The sequence below is a fragment of the Dama dama genome, chromosome 14 (assembly GCF_033118175.1).
Source record: "Dama dama isolate Ldn47 chromosome 14, ASM3311817v1, whole genome shotgun sequence".
Lineage (NCBI taxonomy): Eukaryota > Metazoa > Chordata > Mammalia > Artiodactyla > Cervidae > Dama > Dama dama.
Window position 1 is genome coordinate 62,250,707 of NC_083694.1, and position 20,483 is coordinate 62,271,189.

The following is a 20,483-nucleotide window of genomic DNA, read 5'->3' on the forward strand; positions in this document are numbered from 1 at the left end:
ACTTAACGAAGTTGTACATGTTGGGAGCACAATCTTGAGCTCACCAGTCCTAAGCAAAATACCAAGGAATGAATCAACATACGAATGCCAACAAATGAATAAATGATTGAACACGATAGCAGAGACCTCTGGCTGTAAAACATTTCTATCCTCTCCTCTTTCTCAGTAATAAAATCCCTGATTTTTAGTTTAGCAAGTACCTGCATAGACTAAAGACTACATTCCCAGCCTTCACTGCAGTTTGGTTTGCCAACGCCACTAAGTTTTGGCCAATTACTGTGTAAAGAAGACCTATGTCGATAAACCCTTTAGTGCTTTTTCTCAAGTGAAGTTAATTCCTCCAATCTTTATGGTGCCTTTATTCTTTCCAATAAAATTAGAATCACACAGCAATCAGTTTGTGAAACAACTCTCCTTGCCCTTTCCAAGATGTCACAATATCGTATAAACAACTGAAAGCAACATTCACCCTTTACATTTCAATGCTTTAGCAGGCCCCACAAAATTCATTTCTATTGTCCTCTAGTTATAACTCACTTAACTTCTTACAATAATTTTCCAGATGCCATTATTTCCAGTCTGCATTTTTTCTGAGTTGAGTTATAAGGATATCACAAATGATCTCCTATTGAATATTCTATTTTTAAAACTGAGAAGGCCACAACATACAATTTAAAAAGTCACTGAAATACCCAGTCTGAAGTTCTGGGTCAAGCAGCAGTAGTCACCCAGGCCTTGTGGTTTTTATTCCTTTTCATTCCTTCTGATTTGATCTCATCAATAAATCAATAAATGTATTATCTGTTCTGACTGATTTCATTGGAAAGTTCTTTGAAGGGGTTCTAAAGAGTTAACATGTTGGTATTCCCATTTCTAGGGGCAGCTCCAGAGCCAAGATAACATGTAAGTAGACATTAAAAGAAAATATAATAATACATATAGTACACATAAAGTGTTGTTTTAGCTTGAATTACTTAGTAAGAGTTTGTTAATCTAGGTTTATGGTTCGTGTACTAATCCTATAACAGTGTTATTAAAAATAGTACACTAAGCATTCTGCACTGAAATAACAATTGATAAAATTATTTTACATTTTCCCCCATTAATTCCAGTGAAATGATTATACCTATTAATAAGAACCAGGACTCTCTTCAAGAAACTAAGTAATTATTGTGTGCTTTGATTTACACAAAGCCAGATGGAGTTATTACATTATCCACAGTTCATGAATCTCTATGAAACGCTCTATTTGGTCTGTATATTATCCCTTACACTCTCAGCATGGAAAAAGTGAAATGAATGAGAATGAAAGTATGTTAGAGTTGGTAATAACCTTCTAGATTTTCAATTTCAAGTCCCTAGAGTTGGAAGAAGCAGAATTCAGAAAGGTTCAGCAATGGCTAAGGAAAATGCTTGATAAGCATCACAGAACCAGATGAAAATCCAGTCTTCAAATTCTCAGTTCACTGCTCTTTCTATAGCAGTATTCAGCTATTATTTACAGATATGCTAATTAACACAATGCTTTTTTACACAGTACCTATGAGTTACTCTAATGTCTAATGCCTACTAAAAGTATTTTGTTGACTTAGGATATTTTATTGCAAATCATCCTAAAATTAGAAAAATAACATTCTCTGACAGGTTTTACTGAAAGATGGGATTGTACGTTTCACAGACTGGGCCCAACATATTTATTTCTGCTGTCCTGTGTAAAGCTTGCAATATATTCCAAAACCTCAAGATATCTGACCAACAGTACATTTTCTATATGCTAGAAACACAGTGACTGACTTGTGTATTACCAAATATGATTTAAAGTAACAGAAGTGGTACAAGGTTTACCTAAATTAGAGAAATTATATCTTCCATTTGCCTATGGAGAATGTGTGTCTAGCCCAGGGTTCCTCAACCTTGGCCTATTGATATTTAATGCCAGATAATTCTTCACTGTCAAAGACAGTTCAGTGCATTGTAGGATATTTAGCAAGAATTACTGGCCTCTATTCATTAAATGTCTATTGCACCATCCTCCCAAGTTGTGATGACCAAAAATATCTCCAGATACAGCCAAATGTCCCTGGAGAGTGAAATCCCCCCACTCCCACCCTTGAGGATCACTGGTCTAACCAAACAGAACATGTTTAGGAATTTTGTCTTGGGAAGGAATGCTCAGTAACTCACCAATAGGGTCTGGGAAATGCCGATCAGATAATAAATTGTATTCATCTTCTGAGGTTAGCACCTTGCCACCAGCAGGAAGAATTCGGCTTTTAGGGGGAGCTCCTTTCTGATAGGCCTAAGAAAGGAAAGGTAAAAATGAGTGGACTTTTTCCTCATTGGATTTTTGGGAAATATCAGGAATATTAGAAATAGACAAACCCAAACACCATACACTCAGAGACAGAAATTCCCACACTGAGTAAGAGCCATTTATACAAAAATTATATTTTGCACCAGAAGCCTCTGTCATAGTAAACATCAGGACTTGCTCTAGGACCAAAAAAGAAAGAAAGGCTCTTTTATTTTTCACTGGCTATGTTCTGGCTGTATTGGTTGGAACAGGGAAGGGCACATGACCTCAGCATGTCCAATCAGGTGAGTGTTAGGGTCAGCAAGAAAGGTTCTTACAGTTTCCACTGGTTATATCCTGGATGCAGCGACTGGGTCAGGAAGGATCACATGACCTGATTCAATCCAATCATAGTGAGCTTCAGGACTTGCAAGCGAGGCTGATAGAAAGCCTCGGGCTCTGAGAGGAGGTGAGGACAGGACACTGGGCTGCCATCTTGTTACTGTGGAGAAGTCTGAAGGTTTCTGACCATGGAGATTTGGGCCTGGTGAGGAAGCTAGGCTGAATGAATGCAAAGATTTCAGATGGAAGAAAGGACAAACTGAGTTCCGACATCACTGGAACCGTGAATCCAACCGTACCTGAAGCTGGGCCTGTGCCCTGGGGATTTTAGGTCAGGAGACAACCAACCCCAGCCCTTTTTTCCTTTTTTTTTTTTTTTTCTTAATCTTAAAATTTTTTTCCCTTTTTTTTTTTAAACTGAAGTATAGTTGATTTCATGGATCACAGCCTTGTCATGGCAAAGAGGCTTGCATAACTCAATAAAGCTAAGAGCCACGCCATGCAAGGCCACCCAAGATGAACAAGTCATGGTGGAGAGCTCTAACAAGATGTGGTTCACTGGAGAAGGGAATGGCAAACCGCTCCAGTATTCTTGCCATGAGAACCCCCTCAACAGTATGAAAAGGCAAAAAACCATGACACCAGAAGATGAAGCTCCAGGTCAGAAGGTGTCCAATATGCTACTGGAGAAGAGTGGAGAAATAACTCCAGAAAGAATGAAGTGGCTGGGCCAAAGCAGAAAGGACACTCAGTGTTGGATGCATCTGATAGTGAAAGTGAAATCCAACGCTGTAAAGAACAATATTGCCTAGGAACCTGGAATGTTAGGTCCATGAATTAAGGTAAATTGGACATGGTCAAGCAGGAGATAGCAAAAGTGAACACTGATATATTAGGAATCAGTGAACTAAAATGGACTGGAATGGGTGAATTTAACTCAGATGACCATTATATCTACTACTATGGGCAAGAATCCCTTAGAAGAAATAGAGTAGCCATTGTAGTCAACAAGAGTCCAAAGTGCAGTACTTCAGTGCAATCTCAAAAATGACAGAATGATCTCAGTTTGTTTCCAAGGCAAACCATTCACCATCACAGTAATCCAAGTCTATGCCCCAACCACTAATGCTGGAGAAGATAAATGGTTCTATGAAGACCTACAAACCTTGTAAATGACAAAAAAGATTTCCTTTTCATCATAGGGGATTGGGATGCCAAAAGAGAAGTCAAGAGATACCTGGAGTAACAGGCAAGTGTTGCCTTGGAGTACAAAATGAAGCAGTGCAAAGGCTAACAGTTTTGTCGAGAGAACACACTGGTCACAGCAAACACCCTCTTCCAACAACAGAAGAGACAACTCTACACATGGACATCCCCAGATGGTCAACACTGAAATCAGACTGATTATATCTTTGCATCTGGAGATGGAGAAGCTCTATACAGTCAGCAAAAACAAGACCTGGAGCTGACTGTGGCTCAGGTCATAAACTTCTTACTGCAAAATCCAGGGTTAAATTGAAGAAACTAGGGAAAACCACTAGACCATTCAGGTATGACCTAAATCAAATCCTTTATGATCATACAGTGGAAGTGACAAACAGATTCAAGGGATTAAATCTGGCAGACAGAGTGCCTGAAGAACTATAGAGAGAGGTTCATAACATTGTACAGGAGGCAGTGACTAAAGCCATTCCAAAGAAAGAGAAATGCCAAAAGACAAAATGGTTGTCTGAGGAGGCCTTACAAGTAGCTGAGAAGAGAAGTGAAAGGCAAGGGAAAAGGGGAGAAACATACCCAACTGAATGCAGAGTTCCAGAGAATAACAGGGAGAGAGAAGAAGGCCTTCTTAAGTGAACAATGTAAAGAAATAGATGAAAACAATAGAATGGGAAAGACTAGAGATCTTGTCAAGAAAACTGGAGATAGTAAGGGAGTATTTCAAGCAAGGATGGACACGATAAAGGACAGAAATGGCAAGGACCTAACAGAAGCAGAAGATATTAAGAAGCAGTGGCAGAAATACATAGAAGAACTACACAATAACAATCTTAATGACCCGGATAAGCATGATGGTGTGGTCACTCACCTAGAGCCAGACATCCTGGAATGCGAAGTAACGTGGGCCTTAAGAAGCATTACTAATAACAAAGCTAGTGGAGGTGATGGAATTCCAGCTGAGCTATTTTAAATCCTAAAAGATGATGCTGTTAAAGTGCTGCACTCCATATGTCAGCAAATATGGAAAACTCAGCAGTGGCCACAGGACTGGAAAAGGACAGATTTCATTCCAGCCCCAAAGAAAGGCAATGCCAAAGAATATTCAAATTACTGCACAGTTGTGCTCATTTCACAAGCTAGCAAGATTATGCTCAAAATCCTTCAAGTTCGGCTTCAGCAGTCCATGGACTGAGAACTTCCAAGTTTATAAGGTGGGTTTAAAAAAGGCTGAACCAGAGATCAAATTGCTAACATTCATTGGATAATAAAAAAATCAAAAAAATTCCAGAGAAATATCTACTTCTGCTTCACTGACTATGCTAAAGCCTTTGGTTGAATACCAGACCACCTGACCTACTTCCTGAGAAATCTGTATACAGGTCAAGAAGCAACACTTAGAACCGGACACGGAACAATGGACTGGTTCCAAATTGGGAAAGGAGTACAAGAAGGTTGCATATTATCACCCTGCTTATTTAACGTATATGCAGAGTACACCCTGCGAAATGCCAAGCTGGATGAAGCACAAGCTGGAATCAAGACTGCCGAGAGAAATATCAGTAACCTCAGATATGCAGATGATACCACTCTATGGCAGAAAGTGCAGAGGAACTAAAGAGCCTTTTGATGAAGGTGAAAGAAAAGAGTGAAACAGTGGGTTTGAAACTCAGCATTCAAAAAACTAAGATCATGGCATCTGGTCTCATCACTTCATGGCAAATATTAATAAAAGGGGGGAAGTGGAAGCAGTGACTGATTTTATTTTCTTGAGCTTCAAAATCACTGCAGACTGTGACTGCAACCATGAAATTCAAAGACACTTGCTTCTTCGAAGGAAAGTTATGACAAATCTAGACAGCATATTAAAAAGCAGACACACCACTTTGTCGACAAAGGTCTGCATAGTCAAAGCTATGGTTTTTCCAATAGTAATGCAAGGATGTGAGATTTGGATCATAAAGAAGGCTGAACACTGAAGAATTCATACTTCCAAATTATGTTGCTGGAGAAGACTCTTGAGAGTCCCTTGAACTGCAAGCAGATAAAACCAGTCAATTCTAAAGGAAATTAACCTTGAATATTCACTGGAAGGACTGATACTGAAGCTGTAGCTCCAATACCTTGGCCATCTGATACTAAGAGCCAACTCATTGGAAAAGACATTGATGCTGTGAAAGATTGAGGCAAAAGGAGAAGGGGACGGCAGAGGATGAGATGGTTAGATAGCATCATTGACTCAGTGGACACAAATATGAGACAACTGTGGGAGACAGTAGAGAATAGAGTAGCCTGGTGTGCTACAGTCTGTGGGGTCACAAAGAGTTGAAGAGACTGTCTTTTCTCCATTGTATATTCTTTCCTCCTTTGTTGAAGATTAATTGATTGTAGTGTGTGGGTTTATTTCTGGGCTCTCTATTCTATTCCATTGATCCATATGTCTGTTTTTGTGCAATAACATGCTGTTTTGATTAATGTAGCGTTTTTTTTTGTTTTTTGCAAAATCATATGACCAGCTCTAGACTAGAGCAATTGCTTCAGTCAGGGTAGAACTTTACTTGACCTGACATGGGTCATGGTGCCTCCCGGAGCTAAGGTGAAAAAAATGTTTACGTACTTGCTACTTGTGGGTGTTTCAGTACTTTTGTGTAATGGTCACAAGATGATAAATCAGAGTCTCTAATCTCAGGAAGACTCACTGTAGACACGTCTCTCAAAGGACAGAAATGTAATCTCAGTAACTTCTAGAAATTCCACACTACACTTATTTCAGATGCTAGCACCTGAATCATTCTAATAACCACAAGAATGATGACACATACAGATATTTACAGCACAAAATACTTGGAGACTGATGACTAATGAGACTGTGGGACATGCAAGTGCAATTATGGCTGCTAAGGATTTTTACCAAAAGCATAAAAATGTAACAGTGATAAAATATGCCACCACTTGCCCTCATACATGAGGCTGTTTTTCAGTAAAATGGTCCAGGATGGAATTATAATACCATGACATCTGAACAATTCTGGTCAGCAGACAAAATGCTCTGCTGTTTGGGAAACATAACAGGATTGCAAGGCATCATGAAAGCAGTGAAGCAGTTGATTAAACAGATATACTCATGCAGACATACAGATAAGATAAAATGTAAGTACGTGCTCTGATGGGAGGGCATAAGTCAAGGGAAAATTGTGAGACTAACAAGCTACAAGCAAGTTGAGAACTGAAACCATAAAACTGTGGGACCTGAAGTCTGGCATGGTGGTTCTCTTGGGAATACCTAAAATAATGTTGATAAGGGCCACAAAATCAGGGTAGCAATAACATATTCTGCATCAATAAGATAGTGATTGAAGAAACCCAAACAAAACAAACTGCTGTAGGTCTAAGAAGGCTGTTTTCATTCTTGTAATCAACTGCTCAAGCATATCAGGGCCCACAGCAAAAGAGAGAAGAATTGAAAATGGTGTGATCTTGAGAAAGTCTAGGAACAGTTTGATTCAGACTGGCCTCAAATCTGAACTGTGTTATCTAATCTATGTTTTTAAAAACACTATCTGTTATATTATTTAATCCTCAAAACAGCATTGTGAATTAGACATTATCTCCATTTTATCAATGAGAAAAGTGAAACTCAAAGAGGTTAAATAACTTGTCAATGACCCAGTGGTGAGAAGGTGACGAATCCAGCCCCAGGAAGCAGGAATTGAGAATGAAAATAAGAATGTTCTTTTTTTTTCCTGCTCAATTACCAGCCAAAACTGGATTCTTCATAAAAGAATTGGTAATTTATAGATATTTAATTTATAACTTTTAGGTGTAAGTTGTTTTTTTTTTTTTTGGCTGTACTGTGTGACATATAGGATCTTAGTTCCCTGAACAGGGATTGAACCTGTGGCCCTTGCAGTCCTACGGTGGAAGCCTGGAGTCCTAACCACTGGACCGCTCAGGAATTCCATCTTAGGTGTAATTAAAAAAAAAATCCTTTTGTAATTAATAAACAGGATATCATTAAAACTTTGAGGAACTATGGCACACTGCATGGGCATTTTTTTCCAAGTTTAAAAAAAAATTGGTTATTACCAAACTCAGTGACCATATCTTAGCAACCAGAACAAGTTTACTTGAAAATGATGAGCAAAGCAAAAAAAGCAATATAGTTCATAAATTGTAAGCTAAGGGAGCAAGTTTTAACCTTAAAATGAAAAGGGGAAAAAAAACCAAAATTTGATTCAAAATGAAACTTCAGTTAGTGCCAAATGTGATGAAAACCTTAATAAATACAAGAGTGAGTTCATGAGTGTTTCCTCCACATCAGTTAGTTGTCATACCAACAACTGCTCTATATTGGGCTCTGCTAGCACTTGGCCATACGCTAAGGGCTTCAGTGCATTCATGTGTTTAATCCTCACAACAACATCATGATGAAAGATTCATTTTACAGATGAGAAAACTAAGGCTCACGGAGATTAATAACTTATGCAAGGACACTATATCTAGAAACTGGTAAAGGTGTGGTTCAAAGTGCAAAATATTAACCATTATGCTCCACTGCCTCTTCTTAAGCTTCCCTGAGAGGATGATGTAGTGGGACACATGAAATATAGAGTGATTTGTTGTAATTATCATTATTTGCACTGTGTTGATCATTTGCTTCAAAGAGCAAATCAAACGTTGAATAATCCTAAAGTAGAGAAAGCAGAGAAGCTATTAGCTTAATGAAGGTTTGAAAGAATAAGACTACCCAAGAAATCGGTATGAGTATGCCTGGGAAGTGGTATAATAAGTTTGCATTCTATGTTATTTCTGTTTTCCATCAGAAATGGGAAGGAAACATATTGTCAGCCTGAAGCCTCTTCCTAACGGTTTAGCATCAGAGGTGATTACTCAGAGTATCTGTGGAGGATGTCTTGACTAGTTTTGAACTTAGAGTCAAGAGAGTGGAGTTTTAAATTGGTTACGACATTTAATCCATAAATAGTCACTATTCATTTCAAAGGGAACTTAAGAATCTATTGACTGATTCTCTGAACATGTGTACCGTATGAGATCTAGAAGGAATCAGTGGGATCATTCAGCCTCACACTCTAGTTTAATGGAGGCCAGAGCTCAACTTTAGTTTTCCAAATTCTCTGCCCAATGTTCTTTCATCTATACCACATTACCACCCTTGACGGGGAAAGACATGGGAGCCAATAAAATCTGAGGTCCTCTCAGGTGCTAGGCACTTTACATATGTTACCTCACTGTCTCCACATTTTACAAACAAGGAAAAGAATGAGATAAGCAGAAAAAAGCTAATGGAAAAAAATCCACAAGTATAAATGGAATAAAGTGTGTGAAATGTTCTGAATTTTTAGGAACCCAAGCAAATCCAAACACAATCTTAATAGATAATTCTTCAGTGACACAGGAGGCTTAAGACTGGGAAGACGCAGAGATGCCGAGCAGAGAGGGAGAGCTGCGGAAGGTGACTGGGGCAGACCTCGAGGCCCCATGATTATAGGGACAGGTTCCTGCACTGGTCACTCAGCAGAACCTTCCATGTTCACACTCACTTGTAATTACTTGTTCAAAGTCTATCTCGCCCACTTGTTCAAAGTCTATCTCTGCAAGCATCTGTGTGCTCTACAGCGATATGCCTGGAACCTACTAACCTACTAACCTAACCCACAGTAAGGGTCTGTTGACGGAAATGAATACCTGAATCCGTTAGCGCTCATTGAATCGGTCAGTCTCAAAGAACAGGGCATGCCAATCAACCCAGACAACATTTAAGAGTGCTGCAAGAACCAGCGGTAACAAGGAAATGTCTTACCTCTTTGTTCTCATAGCTTTCCACAGCAAAGTCATTTTTAACCACAACATATCTCTCTCTCCATTTCTTTATGTCCTCAGCAAACTGTGACAGCTCTCCTTCATACAAAACAGTTCCCGGCTCCAGTGGCGGCTTAAAGAAGATGAATACAATTAACCATGACAACAAAAGATGGCATATCATGCTATCACTGCCTATTCCTGGTATTTCAAGGAATATTTCTGGAAGCTATCTTGTGCTGAGATCCTCGGGAAATTCTTGTTTTCCCCACTTCCTTCCACATTCCCCATTCCTACTTCTCTCCCTGACCAAATGCAAATATTTGTCTTATTGATAACTTTGTAATCTGCATTCCCTCCATTATCCTCCAAGAACAGAAGCATATGGTAGAAGGGATTATAGTAGCAAGGTTATGCCTTGCATACATCTGGTACTTAATAAATTCTTCATACACTCTGTGGAAGAGAGGGAGAGAGGTGGTTAGCTGTAAGTTGTGAACATCTATCCCAGCATCCTGAATATGCCTCAGGGTTAATTCCTGAAAAAACAGGGGAGTTCACAGGCTGTTCCCCTATTTGTCAACCTTCAGTGGCTGCCTCAGTAGTCAGTGCTCAGTGGTTTTCCCAAACGCAAAGCTCTGGGGACCTGGGCTATAAAACTTAACCTACCTCCAAGCTCCTCAAAGAGATCATGCTTGCTCTCTGGTTAAAGAACAAGCAGGCAAGCCAGCAAACCTTCATTCTACCTCTTCAATTTAAAGGTTTGTGGATTTCTCATTAATAACGCTGGTGAAATAAATGCTTTAGGAAAGTCCCTGTTAGGTTCCTAGACAGGTCTCTATTGGGCTAACTGTGTAAGGGATAATTCTCATCCTGCCTCACGTATTATCTCAAAATATAGGAATGGGCCTCTTGTCTTTCGTGTGTCACTGACTTTACAATTATGTTATTCATAAGCTATAGTGCCTCTCTTTCTGACTTACTTCACTCTGTAAAACAAGCTCTGGGTTCATCCACCTCACTAGAACTGACTCAAATTCATTCTTTCATGGAATCTAGAAAGATTGATGAACCTATTTTCAGGGAAGGAATGGAGACACAGATGTAGAGAATGAAACTTGTGGACGCAGTGGGGGAGGGAGAGAGCAGGAGAAATGGAGAAAGCAGCGACATATATTCACTATCATGTGTAAAGGGGATCTTCCCGACCCAGGGATCCACCAGGTCGCCTGCATTGAAGGCAGATTCTTTGCCATATGAGCCAGCAGGGAGCCCCATAAAACAGAGAGCTGGTGAGAAGTTGCTGTATAACACATGGAGCTCAAACTGGTGCTCTGTGATGACTTAGAGAGGTGGGGTGAGGGGAAGGGGAGGAGGTGCTAGAGGAAGGGGATATACGTGTAATTATGGCTGATTCACGTTGTTGTAAGGCAGAAACCAAAACAACATTGTAAAGCAATTTTCCTCCAATTAAAACATGAATTAAAAAGAAAAAACTAGAGTGCCTTTAACACAATATTGTAAGCCAACTATATCTTAATGAAAGAAAACCATAGTCCCTTTAGAAATGTCTCTCCATTTTCAAGCAAAATTTACACAAAGCATATACAGATAAGATAGATATGCTCATCGTTTTAAAAATCCACTCAGGGATGGAATTTCTAAGGTAAATTTCAGGGTATTGAGACAGATGATGAGGCACTCTCCTACCTGGACTCCTTAACATGTAAAAGAGGCCCTCACGCTCCTCTTTAAATGAGACTGAAACCATATATAAGTGTAATTTTATAGTTGTTACACACAGCACTTCTTAAAACTGGGCCACTTAAATCAACTGATATGCTTGTTAAAAATATGGGCTCACCCTAGATTTATTATATAAGAATCTCTGGGGATGTGGACCAGAATTTTCACTTTTATCAAACTATCTAAATTTTTTCAATAACTATTTTATGGGGATGACAATCAGTTATCTCTGCAAACCCATGCCACTAAATCTGTTGGTCAACTAGCAGCAGTATTGGACCCATTTATCATTCACCCTTTCTTGAAATCCCTTCTTTATTTCTCTCAGGCACATTGCACTTCCCTGGTTTTTTTTTCCTACTCCACAGGCTATTTTTTTTTTTCCAGTCCATCTTGCTGGAATCTTCTCCTTTTTCTGATCTCCAAATGTTGCAGGGGCCAGGACTTGGTCATGGAACTTCTCCTTTTCTGTTTACACTCTCCCTTGATCATGTCCCATGACTTCAATACCAGTTAGGAGCTAAGAAATCCCAAATTTCTATTCTCTAGCCTCAACCTCTCCACTGAGCTCCAAGTCAGAGCATTTAACTATCTATTTCAATATTTCCACAGGTGCATGTCAAATAAGTATCTTAAACATAACATGAACAGAAGTGAACTTAGGATCCCATTCACCTCTGACTCTCCTGAGGAAAACACAAATCCTTCTGCTTATTTGCTCAGGCTGCAAGCTGTCATCACTGATTCTCTCTTCTTCTGTTCTCTCGTATCCAACCCATCTGCAAGTTCAGTCAGCTCGGACGTGGACTCTTCTCCCAACTGCCTCCACCACCTCCCTAGTCCAATTTGCCATCATCCTTCTCTTGGACTGCTACAGTCTTTCTTGCCAGTTTCCAGTTCCCTCTCATGTCCCTCTCTGTAGCCTATTCTCTACAGAAAGCCCAGAGAGATCACTTAAAATTATAAGTCCCTCTGTATTCCATACCCTCCAATAACTTCCCATCACACTTAAAATAAAAACCCTTACTGCGGTCTATGGTCCTATACGATCTGGCTTCTATTAGTCACTCTGTATTCCTTTTTCAACTCCCTCCCTTGCTCACAAGGCTCTCACACATCAGCCTTCCTGCTGCACTTTTAACTGCTGCAAAATCTTTCCAATTTTGTTCCATGTGCTTGGAACACTCTTTCCACAGATACTCACACAGCCTATTCTTTTATTTCACTCTAGTTTCTGCTCAAATGTCATCTCCACAAAAGGCTTCTCTGAAATATTCATGACTCCGATTTTATTTTACTTGATAGCATTTCCTATTACATGATATCACCTGATATTCATTTATTTATTTATTTATTGTCTTTCTTCTATTTGAATATTAACAGGAAAGCAGAAAATTTGTCTTGTTCTCTAGTACTTAGAATAGGGCCTGGCGAGCAAGCATGCATGCTAAGTTGCTTCAGTCATATCTGACTCTTTTCAACCTTATGGACTGTAGCCCGCCAGGCTCGTCTGTCCATGAGATTCTCCAGGCAAGAATACTGAAGTGGGCTGCCGTGCCCTCCTCCGGGGCATCTTCCCGAACCCATGTCTCTTGTCTCCTGCATTGGCAGGCAGGCTCTTTATCACTAGTGCCACCTGGGAAGCCCCAGGGCCTGGCACATAGTATTAATAAATATTTGTTTAGGTTGTGGATAATTATTATAATGGAGCAAAGGAGAAAGAATAAACTACAGTTTAGAAGATAAAATCACATTTGATCAATGACCAAAGTTAAAATGCCAAAAGTATCAGGCACTGAAATTATGACTTTTTTTGTACTGAACTTCATCAGAGCAAGTCAGATTTCCTGACATCAAAGCATCCGTGTGGAAAAAGATAATAAAATTGGAAATCATGCTTGTTTTCTTTTTATATGGATTGCACCATCAACAAGAAATCATATGTTCTAACTTCCGGGCAAATAGCTTTTTGAGCATGATTTGAGAACAGATTTTTTTAAACTGTCACACAAATTATTGCTTATTTCAGAAATATTATGAGTTATAAACCATTCTTAGTGGGAGAAATATGGAAACCAAACGTCCATGGGTTACCTTGGTCTTCAGAAATTGTGATGTTAAATCTCTTTGCTGTTCTACTTCACTGCGCACATGATTGCAGAAAGCCACAGAGTACTGGCGACTGTAGTAGGGACTGAAGTTTTTGATGGCTGCCTCCGTTTTCCCTGAAAAAATATGAAAATCAGAATTTAGAAATGCAACATCTGTCACAGAATTGACACAGATCTCCATAATTCTATAAATACCCCCTCAAGGTTCCCCACACCTCTGCTTTCTAGGGATTTGTTATTTTCCCACAGTTCCTGAGAACTTTGATACCTTTATCGATTCCCCCCCTTCTGGCATCACCCTGAGGGACTTCAAGGTCCCTGAGGACCATCTATCCAGTTACCAACTTGCTCCACTTTACATCAACAGCCCATTGTCATGACCATAAACTCAACCATCCTCCCAGTTCTTCTACAACCACCACTCGACCTCACCCTGTTCTCCACTTCACCTTGCTCTTCATTATCCTCTACCGCCAGTCATTCAACTCCTCCTGCACGGTAATCCCACAGTCCCAGGGTCCACCATTTCAGCTCTGCACATGCATCACTCCATTTTTTTTTCTCAGATCCTGAGGCTCCACTTCTAGTCCTGCTGATCCACAGCCCTGGATAAAATCAACAAACTATTTCTTCTAGTTTTGCTCCTATGTCTCTAGTCTAAAAGTTTTTTTTGTGATTTGAAGAATTATATAATTACCATGGGGAAACTTTTGGCTTAGGAGCCTTGAGACCTGAATTCTGGTCCCAATTCTAGAAGACAGAGAAGTGACCCAGCCGTATGACCTTGGGTGTCACTCCTTCTCTCTGGGCTCCAGCATCCTAACTATAAAAGAAGGTGCTCACTAGTCCACACTTTTCTTGGAATCTACATGACAATGAAATATATCCATGGAAGTACAGCTGCCTGACAACCAAGACCGATAACTACAATATGATCTCTCAGCACCAGAAGAAAATAAAGCTGAAGATTAATCATGTGGGGGAGGCGGGAGGTTGAGGACTGGAGATGGAGGGAGAGGGAGAGTTAGGCACTGGAATGCTCTTGAGCTTTTCCAACCTGGGCAACCAAACTGCAGGAAAGGAGAAGGAAAAATAGGGGAGGAAGGCCAAAGGAGCATTCTGAAGCAGATGAGAAATCCTCACAACCTTTCAAGGACTTACCACTGAGAATAGAAATAAATACAGGTCCCACTGACTGTGCTTACCAGCTGTTAGTCCTTGGAATGAAATGTTAGTTTGAAAAAAGTAAATCTGATATAATATTCCAAAATATATTTAAATGCTCTCATGTGAACCTGGCATAATTTTTGTTTTCAAATTTGATATTATAGTCAACAGAGAAATATTAAAACATAAAGGTAAAATTTGTTTAGAGCTATTATGCGTGTAAAATTTCAAAACTCAGTGAAGGGTTATAACCACATAGATAAAGATACTCAATATGAGAACCATGAATCCATACTTGCCAACGTCTATGCCTATGGAATCACTGCCCCAAACACCCACAAGTGTATGAGTTGTTGTTCAGTCCCTCAGTCATGTCCAACTCTGTGACCCCATGACGGCAGAACGCTCGGCTTCCCTGTCCTTCACCATCTCCCGGAGCTTGCTCAAACTCATTCTCTCTATACGGAAAGTCCCAGGCATTTAGGTCTCATAATATATATGAAGTAAAGGGGAATTCTCACTTATTCCCTCAATAAAATGACATTTTCTGGTTGTATTCATGAGTTTTAATAATTACTACTTGTAAGGTGCTTTGAGACCTACTAATAATAGGTTCTGTAGAAATGCAAATAAAAGCTCCTATAATTTGAATCAGGCATGCTTTTCCTTGTTCTGTGAGTTTATGCTATTACTATTAATCAGTATTTGCATAATACTCTCATATGCTCAGGTTTTTAAGTATCTAATTGGTCATTATTTTATTAGCTTTTATGCAGTACATAAGAAGGAAAATTCTATATACTTGTCTATAATTTCCTTGTATAGGCGTGGGGCATCTTTGAGAATTCCCACAATGAGGATGTCTCACCTCACTGAAACATATAAATGATTAACAAAAGTTGCCCATTAGGTCCAAGTAACCACTGTTTAGTCTAGCAGAAGAAGACTAGTTAATTTCTGATGCTAATTTTTGTACGCTTGCAAGCACTTGGATTTAAATAAAAGGAGATGGATGTCATTTTATGATGAGTTCTACAGAACCTTGAAACCTGATATCCTGCCACATCACCAAACCTCCCTCAAGGATGTTTTGCTTCTACTGAGATGCTACAGTGCCTCTACTCTCTTCCAACACAGGAGAAAAATGCTTCTGTGACTTGAATATCTGCATATGGTACAATCCACACAGCAGTGACTATGGAGGGAGTACTCATAAAAAAGGGATCACAGCTTTCGAGGGTAATTAACCTAATGACTGTTTCCAAATGTGAATAAAACAGCTAATAACATCACAAGTTCTAGGAGGAAAATAACTTAAAAGCTATTCCCAAAATGTATCTAGATTTTAGATTCAGCTGATCTAAACCCAAACAAAAGAATGCCCAGTATAGGGATCTTGACAATTAGAGAAAAGCCTAGAGTTGGGGCAAAATAACACTGTAGTTAGGAGGATGGATTCTGGAGTTAGATAAGGGATGAATTGCATCTCTGCTACTTACTAGTAGTAAGACTTCACACCAGTTTCTTCCTCTCATATAAAATGAAGCCAGTAAGAGTAGCATTCTCATGAATTAAGGTGTTATATTACTCAACCATTAAACATGAAATATTGCTATTTGTAAGAATGTGTCTGGAGCTAGAGAATATTATGCTTAGTGAAATGTCAGGCTGACAAATACTATATGATACCACTTATATGTGGAATCTAAAAAGTAACACGAATGTATATGCAAAACAGAAATAGACTCAGAGATATAAAGCATAAGCTTGTGGTTGTCAAAGGGGAAAGGGAAAGGGAAATGACAGATTAGGGGTATGGAATTAATAGATACAAATCCCTATATGTAAAATAGATAAGCAACAAGGATATACTGTATAGCAGAGTGAATTATATCCATTATCTTATAATAACCTATAATGGAACATAATCTGAAAAAGTACTGAATCACTTCACTGCACATCTGAAATTAATACAACATTGTAAATCAACTATACTTGGATTTAAAAACAAAAGTAACAATCTCACAGTGTGGTCGTAATTACATGAAATAACACAGTAAAGTGCTCAGCACTGCATTTGGCACATAGAAAGTGCTCAGTAATCCCTAGTAATTAAATTGATGATGAAGAACTCAAGCCAACCACCCAGGTCCTTAAGATGAACTAAGGAATGAAGAAGTCAAAAACAAGTTGTCTACTGTAACTCTTTAACTAGGACCTGCCCTGTTGCTTACAAAAACCACTATCCTACTCACTGAAAGTTCAGGACAAACATAACCTGCATTTTCACAGATGTTTCAGGAATGCTTACCAGCATGTAAGAGGCTCTCAGTGCAACCTGAATTAAAACCAGCTAAATCAAACATTAGCCTTAATGAGCCAAAGTGAAAAGGCAAGTTGGTATATGTATTACATTGCATTCCCCACTCTGAGCCTAAATTTTTAAAATTGAAATATAGTTTATTTACAATGCTAATTATTACTGTACAGCAAAGTGATTCAGTTATGCATATGAACAGTTGGGCTGTTCAGTCACTAAGTCACATCCAACTTTTTGTGACCTCATGGACTGCAGCATGCCAGGCTTCCCAGTTCTTCACTATCTTCCGGACTTTGCTCAAATTCATGTCCATTGAGTCACTAATGCTATCTAGCCATCTCATCCTCTGCCACCTTCTTCACCTTTTGCCTTCAATCTTTCCCAGCATCAGGGTCTTTTCCAATGAATTGGCTCTTGACAAAAGGTGGCCACAGTATTGGAGCTTCAACTTCAGCATCAGTCCTTTCAGTGAATGTTCAGGACTGATTTCACTTAGGACTGACCAGTGTGATCTCCTTCCTGTCCAAGGGGCTCTCAAGAGTCCTCTCCAGCACCACAAGTGGAAAGCATCAATTCTTCAGTGCTCAGCCTTTTTTATGTCCAACTCTCACTTTTGTACATGACTCCTGGAAAAACCACAGCTTTGACTATATGGGCCTTTGTCAGCAAAGTGATGTCTTTGTTTTTTAATACACTGTCTAGGTTTGTCATAGCTTTCCTTCCAAGGAACATCGTTTAATTTCATGGCTACATACATTCTTTTTAATATTCTTTTCCATTATGGTTTATCATGGGATATTGAACATAGTTCTCTGTGCTATACAGTAGGACCTTACAGCTTATTCATTCCATATATAAAAGCCTACATCTATTAACCCCGATCTTCCACTCCATCCCTTTCCCAACCACCTTCCCCTTGGCAACCACCAATCAGTACTCTATGTCTGTGATTCTGCTTCTGTTTTATAAATAGGTTCACTTGTCTTAGTTTAGATTTCACATATAAGTGATATTGTATGTTATTTGTCTTCCTCTTTCTGATTTATTTCACCTAGCATGATAATCTATAGGTCCATCCATTTTGCAGCAAATGACATTATTTCATTCTTTTTAATGGCCAAGTAATACTCCACTGTATAGCCGTACTGTATTTTTATCCATTCATCTGTTTCCGTGTCTTGGCTATTGTGAATAGTGCTGCTATGAACACAGCAGTGCATATATCTTTTTGAACTATAGTTTTGCCTGGATATATGCCAGGAGTCAGATTGCTGGATCATATGGTAATTCTATTTTAGTTTTCTGAGGCACTTCCACACTATTTCCCACAGTGGCTACACTAACTTATATTCCTACCAACAGTAAATAGGTGGGTTCTCTTTTTCTCCACATCCTCTCAAGCATTTGTTATTTGTAGACTGTTTAACAACGGTCATTCTGACTGGTGTGAGGTGGTACCTCTTTGTAGTTTTGATTTGCATTTCTCTAATAATTAGAGAAATGTTGAGTTTCTTCATGTGCCTATTGGCCATCTGTATGTCTTCTTTAGAGAAATGCTTATTTAGGTCTTCTGCCCATTTTGGGGTAAGACTGTTTTTTCATTGTTGAATTGAATGAGCTATTTGTATATTTTGGAAATTAAACGCTTCTCAGTTGCATCATTTGAAATATTTTCTCCCATTCTGTAGGTTATCTTTTTGCTTTGTTTATGGTTTCCTTTGCTGTGCAAAAGCTTGCAACTTTGATTAGGTCCCATTTGTTGTTTGTTTTTATTTGTATTGCTTTGGGGCTTCCCAGGTGGCACAGCGGTAAAGAATCTGCCTGCTAATGCAGGAGACACAAGAGACACTGGTTCAATCCCTGGGTCCAGAGGATCCCCTGGAGAAGGAATTAGCAACCCACTGCAGTATTCTTGCCTAGAAAATTCCACGGACAGAAAAGCCTAGTGGGCTACAGTCCACAGGCTCACAAAGAGTTGGACACAACTGAGCGACTGAGGGCAGTGCGGGAGACTGCCCTAAGAAAACATCGGTACGATTTATGTCAGAGAACATTTTACCTATGTTCTCTTCAAGTGGTTTTACAGTGTCATGTCTTCTGTTTAAGTCTTCAGCCATTTTGAGTTTTATTTTTGTGTATGGTGAAAGGGTGTGTTCTAACTCCATTGATTTACATGCAGCAGTCCAATTTTCCCAGCACCACCTGATGAAGAAACTGTCTTTTCCCCAGTGTATATTCTTGCCTCCTTTGTCAAAATTTAATTGACCATAGGTGTGTGGGTTTATTTCTGGACTCTCTATTCTGCTCCATTGATCCATTTGTCTGTTTTTGTTCTAATACCACACTGTTTTGATTACTGTAGTTTAATAGTATTTTCTGAAGTCTGGGAGGGTTACGCCTTCTGATTTGTTCTTTTTTTTTCCTAGGATTGCCTTGGCAATTCTGGGTCTTTTATGGTTCCATATGAATTTTAGGATTATTTGTTCTAGTTCTGTGAAAAATGTGTGAGCCTCAATTTTGTCACCTATAAAATGGGGATTATAAGACACTCATTTTCACAGTGTTTTATAAGTACTCAACAGGATATTCTGCAGGTTAAAAAGTACCTAGAGCGGTATCAGACACTTTAGATACTCAATAAATTTTGACTATTATTACTATTATTTAATATCCCACCATAAGGGCATTCAAATAAGTGGATCAGCCCACAGGCACCACATAAAATAATTTCTGCTTAAACCAGCTTGTTTCCACAGTTCTCAAGATTCTTGAGTATTGAATTACCTTCCTCTCCACCCTCTGCAATTTAGTATCATATTCTCTTGCCTAAATTGTTTTTGAAACACAGTGCCAGGTCTTTCTCTAAAAGGAAGTTACTCAATAATATAAAGACTAGAACCGCAAAGGGCTTCTTCCACATTTTCCTGTACCAGCATTTTGGGCACAGGCATATTTCTTCTAATCCTACTTAAGTATTACAGCCTGTGCTGGGCGTTGTGCTGGTACAATTTACTTGACCAGGCTGGTCTTAATACCCTTCAGGGTAATCATCACTGAAGTTAAAAGAAACCTCCATGAGAGCTCTGTCCACAACATTTAGCTTCAGTTCAACTTTGTAAAAGTAAGAAAAGTATCTTCTGGCCCTTTTAAAAGCATCTGAATTCATACAGTTTCAAAACTCAGCATTATTATTTGATTCCCTTCCCCTTGCTCCCATATTCAGTCATCAGATCTCGTCAGTTCTATTTTCACAATATTTCTTGAATCCATCTCCTTTTCCCCATCCCAACCACCACACCTTCAATCAGGTCTTTATTATATTGCAACAACATTGTACAAGTGTCTTAATCTGCCCTATCTCAAGATCCCAGCACAGCAAAAATCAAAACAAACAGACAAAAAAACTTTTGTAGCTCTTAGTTCTAAAAGAGGAACAAAAAAGTCAAAACCAGAGTGGGGGGAGGGGGAA

At 39.1% G+C, this 20,483-nt stretch overlaps 1 protein-coding gene across 7 annotated transcripts in view; it reads right to left on the minus strand.

Annotated features, from left to right (window-relative positions):
* Window positions 1-20,483, minus strand: part of NIBAN1 (niban apoptosis regulator 1) — a 194,580-nt gene that overhangs the window by 107,375 nt on the left and 66,722 nt on the right. For all 7 annotated transcript variants that reach the window (XM_061160922.1, XM_061160921.1, XM_061160920.1 and 4 more), the window contains exons 2-4: window positions 13,511-13,641; window positions 9,672-9,803; window positions 2,185-2,299 (exon numbers count right to left, since the gene is read on the minus strand). In XM_061160922.1, coding sequence (XP_061016905.1) covers window positions 2,185-2,299; window positions 9,672-9,803; window positions 13,511-13,641 — 378 coding nt within the window. The remainder of the gene's footprint in view (window positions 1-2,184; window positions 2,300-9,671; window positions 9,804-13,510; window positions 13,642-20,483) is intronic.